We start from the raw sequence: 20,291 nt of genomic DNA, 5'->3' as shown, positions 1-20,291 counted from the left end.
ATCGATCCCATTGGATTACACAAAGGGCACAGTTACAAAGAACAGAAACCCTCGTAACATTCAATTCAACGAACTTCGCATATTCTCAAAAGTTTTCAACTTATGCAACTCTTTCTAGACGTCGCTGTTTCTATTCCTTGCTAAACTCGGAAGATATTCTCACGTCATTTCACCCAGATGCCACCGAAGCTTTTCCTCATTTACGTGCAACATCTGTTCATTAAATGGTGGCCACCGGTGGTACACACGATTCAATGCAATCTTAGACAAAAACGTCGTTTCGGGCTGTATATCCAATCTATTCGTTTACGGATTGATAGGACAGTGCCAAGCCTTCAGTGATTTATAGTTCTTCATTGCTTTTCCTGTTTGTTACTTCCTACAGGAAATATTAAAACGTCAAGAAAAGAAAGAAGTGTTCAGCCCGAGATCGACCTATACAAATTTCTGGATTTCAAACACCTTGGGAGTTTCACGGGAATAAGCGTGGGACACGAAGGAAAATGAAAGGTTTCTCGCGAAAGGTAAAAAGTTCTTTTTCTATATTGAATGGCTCCTAAAAAAAAAACTAAGTTTTACTACTCAAACAGCACGTTGCTCTTCTTGTGCTGTTTACGTTTATCATTCATGCTTGGGGTAATTCGGGTACGTTAAAATTTTTATATGTTTAACATTGGAACAGTGTTCAATGCTTTGTAAAATTGCACTTCACTCTACAGGCAAACATTTTTCACCTCCATCAACGTCCCGTCTTGGCAAATACAAAACGGCGGCTGTCAGTTCGGATGGCGTCCCCTGTTCAACAATAGGACGGTATTTTTCATTTTACATTTCACGCAACAATGCATTAATATTAAATTTATGCTTCATTTCATTTGATTCGTGTGCAGTGACGTTTTGGCGGACGGAGGAAATGCAGTAGATGCGGCGATTGCTACAGTGTTTTGCATAGGAGCAGTAAATCCGCAGAGCGCCGGAATTGGAGGTGGATTCTTTATGACTATCTACGATCCAGTTGAGCGACAAACTCGATGTCTTAATGCTCGAGAAGTAGCACCCATCAGTGCTCACGAAGATATGTTCAAAGGGAATTCTTCCATTTCACAACGAGGTCTGCATTTCAGTTATTTCCACTAACACACGATCAATAAATTTAAAGTATGTTTGTGCAGGCGGTTTGGCTGTGGCAGTGCCCGGTGAACTGGCTGGATATTGGGCAGCATATCAGCAATACGCAAAACTGCCATGGTCTCGTCTGATTCTACCGACTGCCGAACTAATTGAAAAAGGAATTCCAGTTAATAGACACCTGGAAAATTCATTGAAAGAATTTCAGAATTTAATCGAAGCCGAGCCTTCCATGCGGTAATTTCAATTAATGTGATTACATCGTACGATATAAGTCATTGTGTACGTTGAAACAGAATCTTTGTGAACGAAAAATCTGGCAAATTGAAACGATATGGAGACATAGTGAAGAATTCACGTCTTGCCCACACGCTGAGAGCCATTGCCCACTATGGTATCGACATTTTTTATAATGGAACAGTGGGCCATAAACTAGTGGAAGATATTCAAAAAAGGGGCGGAATCATCACGAAAGAGGATTTAATACGATACCGGTTAGAGTTCCCGTTAGCGTAAATCAAATGTAACAATGGATTTCTAACTATTTAAATTTAGCCCCGAATGGATGGATCCCATCAAAGTGGAATTTAACAATAACATAACATTGTACTCCATGCCTCCACCTGGATCAGGAGTTTTAACAGCCTTCATGTTGAACATTTTAGATGGCAATTTAGCTGGGGAAAATGTAGGCAAAACCTCGCAACATCTCATTAATTACCACCGGATTGCAGAAGCTTACAAACACGCTTATGCCCAGCGAACCAAATTGGCTGATCCTCATTTCGTTCCCGAAGTGCATGAGGTGAGAAAATTCTAAAGCCCTTAAGCTTTTCATAGAATAACCAGTCAGTTTTCCTAGTTGACTGGAAACTTGTCCTCAGAAGCCATGGCTGCGGAGACGTGGGCAAAAATCAGTGATTTATTCACATCGAACGATCCAGGATCCTATGGAGCAGTTACGTATAGTCCTGACGACCATGGCACCTCGCATATTTCCGTTCTGGATGGTAATGGAATGGCTGTTGCTCTTACATCAACTGTCAACCTTAAGTACGTAATGGTGTAACAGAAGACCAACATCTAGAAGACCTTGTTTTTGATTTGTTGCTTGCCTGACGTAGGTTCGGTGCTGGTTGGATCTCGGAGCAAACTGGGATCCTGATGAACGACCAAATGGACGACTTTTCCTCGCCCAACGTAATCAATTACTTTGGATTGCCTCCGAGTCCTGCAAATTTCATTAAACCTGGAAAGAGGCCCATGTCATCTATGACGCCCACAGTGATCGTCAATTCAACAACTGGGCGAGTCCGTTTGGTTATTGGAGGTGCTGGTGGCACGAAAATTACTACCGCAACCGCCTACGTAATCAGATAATCCTAAAGTAATAGAAAGAAATCTTTAATCTTATTCAATCTTTTCAAATTTTTCTAGTCAATTATACGAAACCTGTGGTTTGGGGAAACAATCAAAGAAGCCATAGACAGTAAAAGGATGCACCACCAGCTGTTCCCCATGTCCTTGGAATACGAAAAGGGTTTCCCAGCCGTATGTTTCCATTATTATGTCTCACATTCATTGCAAATAAGCTAAATTATTTTTTCTTTGCTAGAGGATTGTCAGCGACATGATGACAAGAGGTCACAGCGTAACGAGCAAACTTCACGGGGACGGAGCTGTTGTTTGTGGCATTGCGGTGGAAATCGATGGACTTGTTTACGCTAATTCTGATTGGAGGAAGAGCGGAGACGTGGACGGCATCGATCCTGTGGATTCGTGAGATAAATTGCCGTTGAAAACTTGAAATGCCCAAGGCTGTTGTCAACCTCCATTTGCTGCTCACATACGCTAGTGTATGGAATATTGCATCAACAAGCAGGTATAATAATTCATATTGTAAACGCGGTGCTTCGCATCTTCTCCAGTTCTAGTTGGCCTATAACGAAATGAAAAAGGGGATTTTGCATAATTGCTTTATTTCACAAAGTGACAGCCATTAAACACTTGATAGATACATATTAGTTTATCTCCATATGATAATAGAAATCAGGGCTCCAAATGAAGTAGGCGAGCGTGAAAAAAAAAAAGACAAAAATGTTCATCAAATGAAGAGGGAAGAAAGGTAGTCTTAAAATAGTTAAAAAAAAAAAAAAGAATTTCGATAACCCTCAGAAAAATGAAAAAAAAAGTTCAGTTGCAAAATAAACATACTCAACAGTTATTCTGTAAGATGACGGTGTGCAAGGGCATGCTCTGGACGTAAGCTTGTTCAATCATTTCAGAACCAGGAGATAAACAAAAACAAAAAATTTCGAATTAGATAGTAAACTGAGAGACGAAATTGTCCATTTCGGCCTCGCTGTCCTCCAAGTCTTCTTTCCACGAGAGTGGCACGTCAGAGTCGACGTTGGAGAACATCATCTCCTTCAGCTCCTCCAAATCGTTGCCAACTTCACCTTCGGCGTCTTCTTCTTCTTTACCCGCATTCAGCAACTGGCCAGAGACTTCCTCCTCGTCTTCTTCTTCCAATTCTTCCTCGTCTTCATCTTCTTCCTCCTCTTCTTCGCCTTCCTCTTCTTCGTAGGCGATGGCAAACTCTTCACTGGGCAGTGGCGATGTTTTCAACGGTTTCTCTTCTTCATCTTCTTCCATGGGCACTTCCGGTTGTAGAATACTGGCCAAACACGGAGGTGGGCTTAGTCGAGCTAATTCTTCCTTCAATTGACCATAATGGCGCTGTAAAAAATACAAAACACATACAGGAAGGCGCATAATAGTTAATTAAAACTGGATTGCAACGCACCTTAAGGGCGGTCAAACCCGCAGCAACGGCTCTTGCGCCATTGGGATCGCTTTCCACTTGCTTCTCCATCTCGGCAATCCATTCTTCGCACTGCTTTTCAATTTCTTGACGTTTGAGCCAAAAATGAGCGTGAGTCACCTGTTGGTACAACCATCACCATTTAAGATTAATAAGCCTCTGCAAACAGTTGAATCAATTGCACCCAACCTGTTTAAAACATGCAGCTGGATTGCGAATCTGTTCCAACATCGCCCACTTGACAGTGGCCTGTCTTATATTGACGTCATAGTCACGTGAGTTTTGGTTTCCTGACGGCGTGCCTCGTGACCTTTCATAGCCAGGCTCGTTGAAGTACGGCTCCGACACGAGAATCAATGATTGAATGGATACGAGGACTTGGAGGAGGCTCGACGTGTGTGGGTTCCATTTCTCTTCCGGTCGTCCGTGCCACGTGTTCAACACCGACAGGCAAACTTTACCATCGTTGTAAAGGTTAGGGTTGAAACGGACCGTGTGCCTCCCAGTCGTGGCCAAATGCACTTGCATGGGAGACTGCGGATAGTCCGGCGGGAAATAGACGTCGAATTCAAAGCATCCATTTCCATAAGGTGTGTCACTTGGACCGGTAATCAAAACCTAGAACGCGTTTAGATGAAACTGTCAACAACAACGAGAGTAACGTGTTTTACCTTCATGATATCTAATCGATCCGTGTCGCATCGTACAAACACAGATGAACTGAGCGAAAGCGGTAGAGATGTGGTAAGAGTGGCAACCTCTTGTGCTAAGCGTTTCATCCGATTCGGATGGCATCGTTCTCCTGCAGCTTTGACTGCGTTCTCAAAGTGATAAGCGACGGTGAAACGGCTACCCATGACTGTGTCAGGGCTCTCCACAAGCAGTTCGTACGAGTCTGAAAACAGTTTAATAAAATGAGTTTTTTTTTTAATGAGTTTATTATTTATTAAATATTACCAAATTGCGATGGTTGCATCACATCGCAATAAAGTTTTTCAGGCGACCGGCTCTGAATCAAGTCCGTTGAAAGAAAAGATCGGCCAATAGATGATTTTGACTGGTCAGACGTTTTGCTGTCTTGGCCATCTATTTCGTCGCCTCCAGAATGATCTAACACTACCTCCTGCATAAATTAACATGTTTTATAACACAGCTCAAATGTCTTTAGTAAAAGAATTCACCTTCACAATAGCCCACGTTTCGCATATGTCTTTGGATAAATCAGCGATGCCTTCTTCAGAATCTGAATCTTCTTGAGTGCTGGTCGTTCGATTTTGAACCGAGCTATCAGGATAATTTATTTTCAGTACCTTATAATTATAAACGGAAATTTTTAAAAAGAACTTACGCTAAACGTGCGGTGTAGCTGGAAACGTAATTCTTCAACTTTCGCAAAAGTGAATGGATGGATTGACTGCTTCCGTTTGTCGACGTACTGCCCTTATTGTTCCCTAAAGACGAAGGTAATAAGAGAGGCACTAGTTTCGGGCAAGCCGCGATAGAGCGAAGAAGCAACAAAACGGCTTTGTACAGCGGCACGTGCCGCGCCATATCCATCACTAAAAAAAAAGAAACATAATGTCACATGAACAGTACGAAATCTAAACGAAGAAGAAAACTGAAATCACCAGAATCATTGCGGAGATAAGAGCAAATAGCGGCCACTAAATGCGATGACAAGACAATGTTAAGGAGTTCTGTCGGAAGAATTTGCGATCTGGTACATCCAGGTTGCGTAACAGCTGCTGGGGTACAGCTAGGATGAACGTAGGCGGCTAAGGTATGCAATAAGCAAGTGGCTTGTTCCTCCTGTTGCCTCTGGCGTTGCATGGCACCGTCAAGATCCCACGTTTGTGCTGTTGAACCCGTGCCAAAGCCAGTTCCTTTTGCCCAGTATTGCTGTTGTTGTAGCTGAGATTGCGATGTAACAGCACCTAGGGCCGAACCGGCCTGAGTAGCTGCAGCAGGATTGGCATCATTGTTGGTTGATTCATTCTTAACCGGTGCACTCGAACTGCATCCATTGGGAGTGCCCACAACAAACTGCACGTTCAAAGCTGAATAATGTTCAAAAACAATTAAAATAAAATTAGTAACAACTCAAAAGGATCATGCACGTTGTTAATGAATGTGTTCTTACATGGAATCGCGACATTTGCCGATGTCACTTGTTGGGTAAAAACAGCCAAACATGCCAACAGCAATTGTAGGACGCCCATATCAACAGCTTGCTGTCGGATAACAGCTCCCTTTTCGCTATCCAGCGGATGCTTGTCCAGCACTTGCTGTAAAAGGACGAACGGCAAAACAGGGAAAAGTGCTGCATCCGAAGAGTTTAGGATATTGCCTGTCCAATAAAAAAAAGATGTTTGTTAAATAGGACAAAAAATTATGAAGCAAATCGCAATTTAACCTCCTTGGCCATCATCGGAGACTCCAAGAGCCAAACGAAGAAGCATTTGAGCTCTGCGACGATCTTGGAGGACGGCCTCGGTGTAGAGTGGCATGCTGAGAAAGAGGCTGAAGGCCGCCAGACTGTGGAGCGGAAGGGCGCAGGTGGTGGGCAGCGACTGGCCGGCACTTTTGCTCCGTTTGGCGTTCATGTACTGCGGAGTGGGCGGAGGAAAGTAACCGGAAGGCATCAAAATCTCATCCATTTCTTCGTCCATATCGTCAGAGCCGCCGTCTAACTTAACCCACGAATCGATCGTCTCCGATGTTACACCGTTGACATTGCTGGACAAATGAGACGGGCCGGGATTGGTCATCGACGGTTGAGATGACATCTGAGCTCCGCTTGAATTTCCTCCTTTCAGAGACAGCGTAACACTCTCAAAAGCTACGGATGATGTGGTAGATGTCGACGCGCACAACAGCATGGGCAAGTGTTGCGATAAAACGGCCAGGCCGCCAAGGTCGGCGAATTCTTCCAGGAGAGTCGTCAACGGTTGGATATGTTGCTCAATAGATGTCGTTGCGGACGAAGACGATTGAAACGAGTCCAGTTCCGTGTTCAAGCGCAAGCAGAGAGCTCCTCTAGAGGCCGGATTGTGCTGGCGCTGATAGCTGAGCGCCTGTGAAAGCGTCCAGGTGTCAGGCAGAGGCACATTGGGATGGTCGATAAGGTCCAAATAATGCTGGTTTTGTAGTATTTGAGATAAAGCTGCCCTCTGTTGGTCTTCCGAATCCATTGCGGATTGCTTTGCTTTTTTATCTGCATCGGACGTTGGCAAACGATCAACAGTTGGTCGTTTGCTGGTTAAATTCAGGGCCGTTTTAATGTCCTGGCAGTTTAAGACGGGCATTGGCACATTCACGCAGTCTAGTTTAAATAAATAGGGTTAATTCTAACAAACATTTTCAATTTTCAAATAGTATAAACCTGTCAAAAGTTTGGTAAAATCTCCACACGTGATTTCCGCACTGACATAAAGCAATTTGTGCTTTTTGCCATGATTAAAAGCCGGATGGCGAGGCTCGGCAATCGTCGCGGACGACAACGAACCGGCACTGACGGGTAGCCCACATTGGCCGGATTCTGACGTCACGTAAACGTAGATCTTCTCCGATTCCAGCAACAACTGGAGCAGAAGACGTCGCGTGAATCCCGTCAACAATTTACACGACGAACCTGCGATCAAAACGGACAGTATTGATTAATATTCAACGTGAAAGACCTTAAGATGGGACATTTACCGACAGGTTGAAGAACACCGAGAAGGATTTCAGCGAAACGTCGTGAATTATCACGATGGGCCCAGCAAAATTGGCGGAAAAAGGCTACGGCCGCGTCTTCGATTCTACTCGTTTGCAAACGATTGGCTTGGCCATCGGCCGAACTGCTACTACAAAGTGCTTGTAAAAGCATTTGCAATAGCGATTTGTCTGCTAGATAGGCTGCAAGGACATCCCGGCTGGCTCCCGAACCCCATTCTTCACACAAGAGCGTCCAAAATTCAAATGCCACTGCTACACGCTCGATTAAATCGGCCGGTATGGCCTCTTGGCGTTTCAAAAGACAGTGACAGTATTCTATAATGAGAAAAAGAAATGAAAATGTACTGCAAAAAAAAATTTTAAATTCTAATTGATTTACCAGTGATAGTCAGGGAAACGTAATTCAGGAGGCCGGATTGGACCAGTTTGTCTAGGGCCGGTTCAGACTGGGCCGCTCTGCCTAATGTTTCCATCAAGGGTTTCGATTGGAGAACAGAGTTAAGCGAAGATGGAGAAGATGAACCCGCGCTTGTGACAGAAGAGAGCAACGAAGTGAAAATATCGGGGTAATGCCGGCATACTGAACACAGTGCAAAATCAACAGCAATTTTCAGCTCTGAACTATGAATCGTTCTCGTCCAATCAAAAAGGGACCTAAGACAAAACGCTCATCAAATCAATAAACAATTAGGTTAACGTTTTACGTTGTCTTTTACTTGGCAAAATCGTAATTGATGATTTTCTCCATGGAGCAGGGACTGTGCCAGAGGACGGCGGCGGCGCAATGGACCATGGAAGTAGACACGGCCTGGGATAACGATCCCTGGTCAGCAGCTCGATGAAGCCATTGGAAAAGCAAAGCTTGTCCAGATCCTCCCGGTGGTGTAGCGAACGTAGCGATACTTTCATTTTCAGCGCTGCATAATTCGTACAAGACGTTGGCAACAGGTGGCGTGCAACCGAGTAATAAGCGAGGTGATTCCTTGCAATTGCAAACGGATAAATTGATGGGCCAGGGCGCTGGAATGCCGGCCGAGGTGAAGTAAAATGTCGGAAGCCATTTGGACAACGTCGGCCAAGATTCCAGCTCTCGGCGAAGTGAAATGGGCGTTCAACAACCCGCAGCAGCGCTCCACCATCCCTGGACGTTCCAGGCTACCGGCCGTTTGGCGGAGTGAGTACATCAGATCGGTGTTCTCTGATTTCTCAGCCACCGACAAACAATGGTGTAAAATGCAGAGCCACGTTAGTCCAGGTTGGTGTTGGCCGGCCATCGAGCCAGGCCCCAATGACTGGTCCGAAGAAGGTAATGCTAAGCTGCCGAGGATGCGAATTTGAGCCAGGCCGATGTTGGACGAGTCGCGCGGTTTGTAGAGGCGCAAGAGGAGCAAAGCGGCCACTTGGGGCGATTCCAGTTTGAAGGCGATCGTCGTCAGTCCAGTGGCGGACAAGACGGCACCGACCGGGTAGAGTTGGCTGCTGCCTTCGGGCGACATTTCCACGCCGACAGCAGACGGGCAAGCTGTCAAAATTGAATACATAAAAGATTAATAATTGCGGAAAAAAATAAATAACAATTAAAAACTTACTGGCTAAGGACGTTAAATGCGGATGAAGTTGGATCTCTTTGACGAGAACCGGGCAAGGTAAGGTGATAGTCAATTCGATATACTGTTCGGCTGGATAGAAATGATGCGCCCACGACGGACTGCGTGCCCTTCGGTGGGGCGGATTGGGATGAAGCAGAACATCTGCCGGTTGGGCACTTGGATGGCTACAGCTAATCGTGGACAGCGGTGCCAGATTCAGGAGGCCGTACTCATCGTCGTCGTCTAACCGTAGGCAACTCCGCCGAAAGACGGCCAGAGGTCCGAGCGATGATGTAGCGTCCACGTAGCTGTTCTGAAGGATTCCAGCATTAGCCGATGATGACGAAGCGGCACCGGGAAATATCGATGCGCCTCCACTGCGCGCCTGACGTGAGCTCAGCCGCGTTCGATTGGCTCCTTGGCCACTGGTGGCCGTCGTCTGACTCACGTACGATAAAACGTTACTGACCAGACGATTGTGGGAGTTAAAGAGCTGGACAGGTGTTCGAGATAAAGCCAGGCAAACTTCCTGCAACACAATCATTTAAAAATTAAATTATATGATTAATTCGTTCATGGCTGGACAACTGATGTGATCACCTTAAATCCTTCGACTTGATGGAAGATGTCCACATTTTCTTTCGTTTTCAAAACGTACAGCATGAAGATGAGCAAAGGTTCAGAGAGATCGCTACATCCTTGATTGGGCAAAAACGGCGTTGCCACGTCAGGCTTCATGTATTCGATGAGCCGATAGAACATGAGTTTGACATCCGAAGTTTTGATGGCGATCTGATGAAGTAGCTCCAGCGTGAAATCGGCCACCGTATGCAAATTATTGAACGCCACATCAAAATCGCCAAGGGCTGTTGCGCCCAAACTGGACGCAAAGGAAGAAGCCTGGCAGTAGTTTGCCGCGTCCAGCAGTTCGTGCATGAGCGGACGCGTCGACAGCACATTATCGGCCAAGTTCAAAGACGGCCCATATTCAGCAAACGACACCAGCCGGATGGCCAGTTGGAGGCTGAGTGTCAACAGCACTGAAGGAGTGATTGCCGATGCTCTGCCATTGTTATTACCACTGCCACCTAGCGGACCGCCCATTGCGGAGGCGGTGTGCAACCCACTGAAACAGATTCGATCATCTTCGGAAAGTTGACTGCTGCTGTCGATGCAAGACAAACCTCGCGAACGGCTCAAAAACATTTGACTGAGGCTCACTGTGACGTAAAAAATGAAAATTAAAGACGTTAACTCAAAACACAACAAGATATATCCTTACCAACAGCTTGAATGACTCTGATCGATAAAGATTTATCCAGTCCTTGAACGCCGAGTTTGAGAAGAGCTTCGACGAAGCAAATTTGGGCATCCAGCGGACCGATTCCGCGAAATATGGGGCCACGAGGTGGCACTGCCAGTTCGAGAAACAGTTCGAAAAGGGAACTGCGCAATTGAGAGCCGAGCACGCTGCCTACTAGCGCAGTATTACACCACACTTTCAGGCAGGACAGGACGTCGCCCAGCGTGGAAATGATGGAAGGGCCCACCAGCTGTTTGTCACCAAGAGAGTAAGGTACCAATCCTTGGCCGCTGATGAAATTGTAGAGGATGGCCGTCAGGTGCTGGTTGCGGATGACTGTTCCAGCGCACATCTGATCGGCCAGCTCTTCGGATCGTGAAGGTTCATTTTCCATTGAATGTTGGGGTTGGTCCGTTTCGGTCAAAAGCCAACGAGGGCTCGATAACCATGTGAGACTTCGCAAGACGGCCGTCCAGTCTCCCACGTCGAGGATGGGAATTTTGGCCAAGACTTCCAGCACGCCGCGAATAGCTTCGGGGTTCAGCAAAATAGCAGACGAGTCTCCATTGCTGTTGGGTATGGCGGCCGATGCTCCGTCCGAGTCCAGCGACGAACCGTAATTTTCGCTGTTGAGGAGCACCCACAGCTTCAGAGAGGCAATTATGTCCGTTTTGGTCTTCAGATAACTTGCTGAACTAAAAAGATTATTAAAAGCGGAAGACAAAAGTCTTTGGTCCGGTTGGGTCGGGGCGCTGATCGGGTCACCCGGAATCTCTTCGGGTAATGGACGCCTCTTATTGTCGTGGAACGAAGACGTTAGCCCTTGTAAAACGGCCTCGAAAAAGGCGTCGCTGAGGATGTCGCTCTTGTGTTTCCACGGTCCGTCGCTGCGCGATTCGTCTCGCAGATCCCAGACGCCCGACGATGTCGCCTCTTCAGAGGTCAATATTCCTGCCGTGGATCCATAACCACTAGCCGATAATCCGCTCTTGCATTCGGCCAGGTTTTTCATTACACTGCAATATTCAAATTGAATTGATAAATTACATGAAATTGATTTAACAAATTTAAAATTCTCGACGCTCGAGATGGACGGCCAGGCTTTCTTCAAGACGGGCGGCACCGATTCCGAATTGGGATTCTCAAAGAGTTCCAGGAGGTCGTCGACGTGCTGGTCGACTTTCAGCGATTCGGCCGCCAGTTTGGCCTGCTCGTAGGCCAGCAGCTCGGGAGGCACAGTCATGGGTGGTAATTTCTTGGAGACTTGGCCCATCTTCATTTTGGGTTTCAGGGGAAGCATATGAGACAGGCTGCTGTTGCCATGACTACTCGGACTACTCGCAGCTCCGTTACTTCCGCTGCCACCAGCCTCTGGCTCCGCGCACACGGATCGCAGGATATCATCGTATCTCGATCCCGAGGCTCCGTGCGTGAACACCGAATTAACCGAGCAGCTCTTGGATGCCCCAGCGGACTCCCCGCTTGCAATCGGGTTGGATTTGTTGTTCGTCGAACCGGCTCGTAGATAATCAATCAGAAGGCAATAGATGGCGTGATTGAGCCACATTTGACTCGGTTGACCACTAGCAGATGCCGCCATACGCAATAACGTCGTTAGCTGTTGCTCATCCGCGATGTGGCCTAACCGGAGTCCGTTTTGGGAGGCGCCGATGAGCCGGGCGAGGACTTTGCAGGTGAGCAGAAAAGTCTCTTCGTGAGCGCCGGAAGCGCCGATGACCAAAAGGAAGGAAATGAGATTTTTGGCCACTTGCGCAGCGCCGCTGGATGAACAGATGGCCTGCCCGCACGATGAAGGCATAGATCGATTGCCGTTTCCTCCCTCCTTGTCGTCCGTTCCATTCGAATCCATATCTTCGTCCATCATGGCTGCTCGTCTCATCTGAACTCCAGAATCCATGGGAAATCCGCCTCCTGTGACACATCCAAATGTTTAAAACTGTGTCATTTTCAAATGCATTTTTATCATTTACCTTTTTGTTTGGAATGGGCCAGGATGAATTTGGCCTTGTTGCTGCCGCTGAGGACGCCGCCGCTGGGCCACGAGACGCCGTAGTGCGGCTGTTGCATCAATTTCTTTTGCAATTTACGCCGGTAGATGCGCGAGGCGGCCGATCCCCCAGCGTTCTTGGGTTCGCCAGCAGCGGCTCCATCTCGCGACAGGAGCGATTCACCCTGCATGAAATCCCATCGTTGATCTCTTGCTTTCGTCTCTTTGGTGCTCGCTGAAGCTGTCCTATCAAGACAGCAGCAGCAGAAGAGTAACAGCCAGTTGACAAAGGGTAAATCCAAGTGAGAAAGGGCGAACGGACTGCTGTTGTTCCGATTTTCCAGCACAGAAAGCTGTTCATTTAAAACAGCTAAAACGGGATCAAGAAGGTGATTGCCGGACGAAAGCTGGATGGCTTTGAATCCCATGAAAAGAAGCGTCACAAACACCCTGGAAGAGACATTTTTAAAAATGAGGAAATCAATTGTTAGTTTAGTAACATCTAAGTACAATAGAGGGCCTTACCTGTCTTTGGGGATGAGACAAGTGGACGGGTCGGACGACAACGTCTTTCTCAACATGTCGGCCAGGAAATTGGGCATCCAGCGATAAGTGTCGTCCGATTGAGAAAGGAGAGCGGCCGTCGAGAGCTGCGACGCCGGGCACGAAGTGACGTAGAGATGCTGGAAGAGCTGCTCGGCCGTCCTCCTCTCGATTTTGATCTGTTTCTTCAGAGCCGTCGAGGCCAGCAAGACATTGACCAAACTCTGGGCGATGAAGTGGAGTTTGTGAGACGACGTCTGGCTGACAGCGACCGACTCATCTTCGTTCCTCGTTTCACCCAGCTCTTTCCTCTCCATTTCTCTCAGACATCGACGCAATCTTCGCAACGCGCTCCAAAGCAAATTTTGCTGACGTTGCAGCTTCAGACATTCCTGTCCCCAAAATAAAAACGAAGATTCTCAACAACGTTCAACTTGAAACCAATCAAGAACGTACCTCGTAAGCTTCGACTATTTTAGCGTCTTCGTCTAAACTTCCAGTCTGACCGGGATTCACTTGCGATTGTAAATAATGATCGATATGGTGGGTGGACGATCCCGATGCATCTTTATGCCAATTGGTCAACAAAGGCCGCAAAAGGCTCCGTAGACGATCTCCAGCTAAATTATAATGGCACTGGCTGTGATCCGCCAATACTTCCAGCGTTGCAATGTTCTCCTATTTTCCCCCAAAAATGTAAATGAGAAACGATATAACAACAATAAAAAAGGATATGAAACTTACCAAAATTTCTTCGCGGCCTAAAATGGGGATATCCTCAGCATGCGCGGCTGGAACAATTAAATCGTTGGGCAAAATGAGCGAATGGCCATAAAAAGAACCTATGGACGTTTTGCAACTCGTGGCACTCAATCCTTGACGTCCGGTGATGGTCAGCCTCAAAAAGCGACATATCACTGATGGCTGAAGATCGTGTAAGATGACGGGTCGACGATTGATGTTGCTGCTGGTGGTCAGACGGACCAAGTCAGTGTCACTCTTGCTCCTGTCTGTCCGATTCCAGATATCAACAGTGATCGAGACCCAATCGGGACAGGCCGGGATGTAAACGTCCGTCAATAAAATGGGAGCACCGAAATCCAAGACGACAAACTTCCTGCCGCCGGAATGGAGCCGCTCCATGACGACGACCAGCGGAGGATTGACGGCCAGCAAATGCTGCCAACGGTGACTAGTTGCGTGCGACTAATTCAATCAGAAGAATTAAGATAAATAAATAAATACAAGTCCCTTTTTGTTTGATATAACGTACATCTTTATGGGATACTAGCTTCGATGCTTCCACCAGGCCGTTCATGCAACTGCGGTGAACTGGGAACTGCCCGTGTCGGCTTTTTCCAGACGTACACCATCGCTAGCAGAGACGAGCGTAAATGGCAGCGGCTCGACTTCTAGCAGATCACAAGAGCGCTTGAGCGAGAGCGTGTCCAGGTTGTTATAGCTTTTCTCCTTATCACAAGGGCTGGGCGGATTGACGAGCTGATTGAGCGCCGCAAAATTGGCCGCGATGTTATTACGGACAGTCTTGGTGGACGACACTTGCTGGAAGTGTTGATCTTCGGTCAGACTGAACATGAGTTCAGTTTCGAAAGGACGGCCGTAAAAGCCGTAGCGGCTCTGAAGTAACTGCTGGAGGGGCTCCCTCCGTCGATGCAATTCGGAGATGATCTGAGTCAGGACGGCCCACACCGGTCCGGCGACTTCAGTTTGGCTGCGAAGATAGACGCGCGACAAGAGAACTAGATACCAATGAACAACGCTTGGAGAAGCGCAGTTTTGCAACGACCCCAGCTGCTGGAGTAAGCAGTGCATCATTTGCTTGGTGATGACCGTCACTTCCTCTTCTGATAAACATATGCCCAGCTCGTGGGATGAAAAAAGAAGTTGGACGACTTGCTGAGCTGTTGTCCGGTTGCCATGGATCACAAACCGATCAAGCAAGCCCTTCAGGTTGTTAAAGATTTCCACCACGTGGCCAGACACATCGCCAGTTGTTAAACATGCGACTCCTTTACAACATGAAATCGATTAATTTATTTAACTTTGAAAATAAAAGATAAAATTTTACCTGAAGGAGCTCCATAATGAGCGGCTGTTTTCCAATTGAGAATCCAGAGGGCCATAATGTGTTCACGACGTAAGTTGGATCGGAAAGCGAATTCCAGGAGTTGGCCAGTAAAATTAGACGATGCTAATAGAGCACAACGATGTGCCCTGTCAATCGAGAAGGCGAATTTGAGTTTAAATTATTCGATCATATCACGAACATTAAATACCTTTCATTGTGGATAGATGTTGATTTGAAACGCTGGACCGAAATAGCTACTTCTTGGATCCAATCACAGCCTTTGGTTTGAATAGTACGACGGCCGCAGGGGTTAGTCATCGGCCGTGGGATGTTTAAAAGACTCAAAGAATTTGGCTAAAATAAACCAGAAAAAATGGGAATAACTCAAAATTAAATGATTTTTTGTATAATTAAAACAAATGTTTAAAGTGCACAAATACTCACGTGAGCCACGGACGGGATGTATTTCAAGTGGACGAGAAAATTCCTGGCCGTAGACTGCATCAGTAGATGGCTAGTAAGCGAGAGCATGGCCACTTGGCCGGAGGCATCTAAAAATTGGTTCAGCTTGAACGGCCCGCACAGCAATACGGCGTTGTGTGCTTCCAGGTACTCTTGCGTCAAGATAGGATTGATGGCGGATTCTGAATTGGATGACGTGAAACGAGGCAACGGCTGGCCCATGTTGAAATTGATTAGATTATCCACCTCTTCCGCAGGGTTAGTCGTAAGCAAAGTGCGTCCCCATTGCAAACTGCGGCTACGCTGCTCCAACAGCGACACCTGTGCATTTAAAAAAAGATATTAAAAAAGAGGGTCGTGATATTACGAATAAAACTAAAGTACTTGAATTTCCGGTGGAACGGAGCAAGACGGGGCCAAAACGAAGCGCAGGTGAACGTGAGAAACGGGCACGCCCGGCGGTAAGTTCATTTCGAAGAAATGTTCGTCCCAGCTGAATTTATCTTGCTGCAATTTAAATAATCTGGCCATTTGAAGACCATCTTCGCTCCCACTGTTGTTCGGTGTCGTGCAGCTTCCCGGCTGCAAAAGCCAAGGTTGCGGCTGTCTGCGTTGGCCTTGCGACACGGCCATTTCCATCCAGCAAGATGCGGCACTGATGGTCAGCTGGCAGGATTGCGGAAGCTTCTCGGCCAGCGTGAGTTCGTACAACGATTGAAGAATCTCAGGCGTGAGCGGCTGATGGATTAATAACTTCGTCGGAGAAGGTTCCTTGCCTTTCCGCATTCCAGACAGGCCAGAAGGATGAAGTCTGGAACTAATTGCTCCACCGTGGGTTATGATTTTGAAAAATACTAAATCGCCTTTATCGGTTGTAGCGCACACTCTTTCTACGCTACTGCAGTAGGTGGCGTCCATGAACTTGTGCGGCGAAACCGATTCCAAGTCCACCCATGTCATCTGAGGGCTGGGGAGTTTAGGATCCAGGTACAGCAATCTGAGCCGGCCATCTTTAGTCACAACGACGGCTCTCATTGGTCCACGCATTGCTGCTTCTTCTTCAGCGGACCATTCCGGATCATCGTTACGCTCTCCAAAGGGCAGCATCACGACACAGCGCGGCTCATCGATTGCGGCCATGTTCAACTGGCACACAGGTCGTTCAACTAATCCAGGCTCGCCAACGTTCAACTGAAACAGGAGAATATGAGAACTGGCTTTCGTTTGCTCAGTTGCAATTTCTTCTATGTTCCTTGGCATCTCCGACTTCTCAGCTGGACCTAGAACGGCCACTAGATATCCAGCGTCCCACGTCGGGATCAACGAGACCACTTCCAATCCATCTCCTACTCCGCAATCCTTCAGATTCATCAACGTCAACTGATTTAATGTGACTTCCGGCTGGTCCGACGCTTTGGGCGACAGCGCAAAGGGTGGCGCTGCAGTCGCAGCTGAGCCGGAATACGAATGGCTGGAAGAACTCTTTTCGCCCATCATGAGCTGCGGTATCACCGAGTTGGTAAAAGGCGAGCCCATGTTGTGCATCAGCTTGTTCAGCAGACCTGCTTGATGAATCAATAAAACAAAAGCCCAGTAGAGAAATGATGAATTTTATCTTAATTATATTGCTCTAATTTGCATACCTGTAGCTTTGCCGAGTTTCTCATTTGCGTCCATCGTGGATGATATGTACATTTCTTCGTCGTCATCACCAAAGGAAAAGAACAAACCCGGATTGGCACTGGCATCCGCGCCCGCTGATCCCAGGCTGCTTACCATTGTTTCAAAAAGGCCCCTATCATTCTCTGATAATTGTAATTTGACTTTGGAATGGCAGATGTGTCTTACCCGCTATTGTTGGCGTTCAGGGTATGCGGAGTTGAAAGGACTTTTTTGGTAGTTCCACCTTTCTTGATGGTCGATCCAGATGAATTGGACGTTGGCGTAGATGGCCCAGGCTCTGGTTGAACATCCTGGTAAGCTCGGGTCCACGTGACGTCGTAAACGACTAGGAAAGGCTCCAGCTGATGTCCCAACGTCACGCCCAACACTAATGAGCAACGAACAGGCTGATGGCCATTTGAAAACGATCCCGACACGACGCTTAACGAAGTAACTCGAATCGGATATTGCAGTTGGCTTCTCTGGGCAGCATTGAACGAGATTTCACGCTAAATGGGAAACCAATTAATAGAGGCATTTGTTGCGAAAAATTAATGAGATACTTAATCAAATTACCTTCATGGTTCCGCTGATATTCCAAAGCACTACCAACCCACCAGCCGTGGACGTAGCAAAGAGATCGGGGCATGTTGTAGTCGAGATGCAGGCGATGGTTTCTGATGGATTAGAATCTTGCTGCATGGCCGGCTGGGTGGCCATCGAGACGGCCACGGGCACGTTGGACGTGTAGTCGCCTTTGACTAAGGGACAAGTGGCCGCGTGACGCTCGTGCTCCGACCAAGGCTCGTCCGACGGCTCCCAGCAAATGAGGCAGACGTTGCACAGGAAGCAGACGGCCCTGTCGCTTTCCGGCGTGTTCGGCTGGTGGTAGAAGCCGGCCTCGGCCATCTGAGCCGGCAAGGCCCACTTGTAGTTCATGTGGGGCCAACCGGCGAACGTTTCCCGTCTTGATGCTTCGCTGGTCATGGGATGCAAGGCAGGACAGAAACTCGGTTCCCATGCGCTCCCGCTGAAATTGCTGCTGTTGTTGTTGTTACTGGTGCTGCTAGCCGAGTGGTAGAATGGGGCTATGTCTTCCTTAACAACGGTCGATGAGGAAGAAGAGGAGGGTTGAGGTAGCTGTGGTTGGTTAGATTGCTGCTGGAGCGAAGCTAATCGGACAACAATTGAAGAAGCAATCGGTAGCGCAGGGATACTTCGGTTGTTTTTCTTCAATTCAAGCACTGCGTAAGTGCAAACTGCTTTCAAGGTCTTCAAGGGCAACTCTAGGTTAACTATGCACCACTGTAAAAATCAGAATGAAAAATAAATGAATAAAATCTACACAAATTTGAAACCACAAATATACACTCACATTGGAAGACATTCGAGACCCTTTGGAAACAGAAAACAGGTACTGTTTCATGTGTTTGGTGAGTAGGGCAATCACTTGAGTCTGCATGTTGCCCAGCTCTGAATCCGTCTGGCCCAGATCCAGAGTTTGGAGGCATTCTCGCAGCAACATTGCCTGCAAAATAAAGGTAGAGAAATGGTGCTAGAAAATCAAAAGTCTACTCTATGTTTTTACAACCATTACCTCATTATGGGGCAATTCTATGTGAACAACATCTTCTTCACAGATCACAGGAGGCAGGAGAATAGATTCCAGCAACAGTGCTCGCCCAAAGTCTTTACGAACTCCAAGCAAGCCATTGTGAGCAACTATCATCGTTCCCCGCTCAGCAACTGAAATGCATTTAAGAGGATCTAGAACCAACACATGCACCATTAACTGTTTGTTATTGTAACTGATTTAAAGAAAATAATGATACCTTTAAATGTCTGGAAACTAATTCCATCCAATTCATTTTCAAGAAGGTCATCATCAAAAACAATTTCCCTTTGTGAATTTACCCCTGGTGAATTTGAAGGAGCAAGGCTCACTTTCGTATCATGTAAAACAGTCCCCGATGCAATGTCTAAGACGACGACTTTGATTTCTGTGTCTCTTGGTCCATTTGAGGAGAAGACCAACAATACATTCAAGGATCTGTGGTATACGATTCGCCGAATATGTGAACTCACACGTAAACAGCCTTCTTCGGCAATAGAGAACACTTTTGTGTCATCGGCCATGTTCTCAATTTGCCTTTCAATACACACTAGCCCATGTAGTAAGCCACAAGAAGGATGAGATGATGGATGTAATATTAGAGCTTGCAATAAGCCAAGGCCCTTTCTTCGATACGCTAATCGACTGTACCCTAAAATTTACGTACGTCGTCTGCAATACTTAGCTTTCGTCTTCCCAAGTCTTTGCGACAGTGCCAGATCTCATCGACTGATCCCGTAGTCACGCATAATATCGATCAAGTCACGCTGAGCGTGATGTCACATGTTCTTTCTTTTTTGGCATCTTTTGACGTCGTAAAAAAACCTTGATAGACCTATTCGCTTCTTTTTCCTATTCAATAACTTTATTCGTGGCACCTGCAAATGGCAAATCTTGCAACTGCTGAACTGAATGTTCGAGCGAAAAAGAACTTCCGGAACAATGAATGGAATCACTTTTTGGAAATTTTCCCACCATTTACTGAGCTTGAAATAGGCTACACATTTCAGGACACTCCACAATTGACGAATGTGTATTTAATGTTCCCCTCTTTCAAACGAACTTGTTTTGCTGAATGTATTCACCGCCCTTTTTTCGGTGATGTACTTGTGGTACGTTTCAATGTCGTGGTGCAAACGTTTTAAATAGAACTCATTTATCATGCATGCCATATGTTCGTGACGACTGCGGGAACCGAAGTAACGTATAATGCAATTGCTTTCATTTCAGAGCAAAGCCATTTCGAGGCTACCACTAGAATTGAATGAACAAAAACCATAATTCTCCATTCATACGCCATTTGCATCTTAAAGACACTGAATAAATTACAAAGCAAACACACATTTTCATTGTC

The 20,291-nt window shown here is 46.7% G+C and overlaps 2 protein-coding genes across 2 annotated transcripts; one reads left to right on the top strand and one right to left on the bottom strand.

Annotated features, from left to right (window-relative positions):
• Positions 1–294: 294 nt before the first annotated feature.
• Positions 295–2,911, top strand: LOC130694905 (glutathione hydrolase 1 proenzyme-like). The gene is made up of 11 exons (XM_057518020.2): positions 295–524; positions 591–645; positions 720–813; positions 891–1,111; positions 1,173–1,365; positions 1,425–1,622; positions 1,684–1,933; positions 1,991–2,181; positions 2,253–2,496; positions 2,566–2,679; positions 2,744–2,911. Exons 1-11 carry the CDS (start codon positions 504–506, stop codon positions 2,909–2,911), a joined length of 1,749 nt encoding a protein of 582 aa, XP_057374003.1. The 5' UTR covers positions 295–503.
• A 179-nt stretch (positions 2,912–3,090) lies between these two features.
• On the bottom strand, positions 3,091–19,597 carry LOC130694887 (baculoviral IAP repeat-containing protein 6-like). The gene is given in 34 exon segments (XM_057517993.1): positions 3,091–3,867; positions 3,935–4,072; positions 4,142–4,570; positions 4,624–4,847; positions 4,910–5,075; positions 5,134–5,236; positions 5,301–5,511; positions 5,581–6,009; positions 6,093–6,299; positions 6,366–7,274; positions 7,335–7,583; positions 7,649–7,984; positions 8,049–8,323; positions 8,386–8,651; positions 8,653–9,191; positions 9,259–9,787; positions 9,859–10,478; positions 10,541–12,493; positions 12,553–13,019; positions 13,095–13,504; positions 13,569–13,790; positions 13,857–14,318; positions 14,386–14,429; positions 14,432–15,142; positions 15,202–15,347; positions 15,410–15,555; positions 15,646–15,984; positions 16,048–17,228; positions 17,307–17,431; positions 17,512–17,834; positions 17,902–18,630; positions 18,701–18,853; positions 18,923–19,092; positions 19,158–19,597. Coding segments are annotated over 34 exon segments (13,935 nt in total). The 5' UTR covers positions 19,462–19,597; the 3' UTR covers positions 3,091–3,447.
• Positions 19,598–20,291: the final 694 nt, after the last annotated feature.

This window comes from Daphnia carinata, chromosome 4 (genome assembly GCF_022539665.2).
Source record: "Daphnia carinata strain CSIRO-1 chromosome 4, CSIRO_AGI_Dcar_HiC_V3, whole genome shotgun sequence".
NCBI lineage: Eukaryota > Metazoa > Arthropoda > Branchiopoda > Diplostraca > Daphniidae > Daphnia > Daphnia carinata.
The sequence above is the reverse complement of the archived record's forward strand: the minus strand, read 5'-3'. Positions and strand labels throughout refer to the sequence as shown.

Coding starts and splice junctions, on each gene's coding strand:
- LOC130694905 (XM_057518020.2), top strand. CDS start 504: ATGAAAGGTTTCTCGCGAAAG. Junction 525..590: donor TGAAAGGTTTCTCGCGAAAG/GTAAAAAGTTCT, acceptor CTACTCAAACAG/CACGTTGCTCTTCTTGTGCT. Junction 646..719: donor TCATGCTTGGGGTAATTCGG/GTACGTTAAAAT, acceptor TTCACTCTACAG/GCAAACATTTTTCACCTCCA.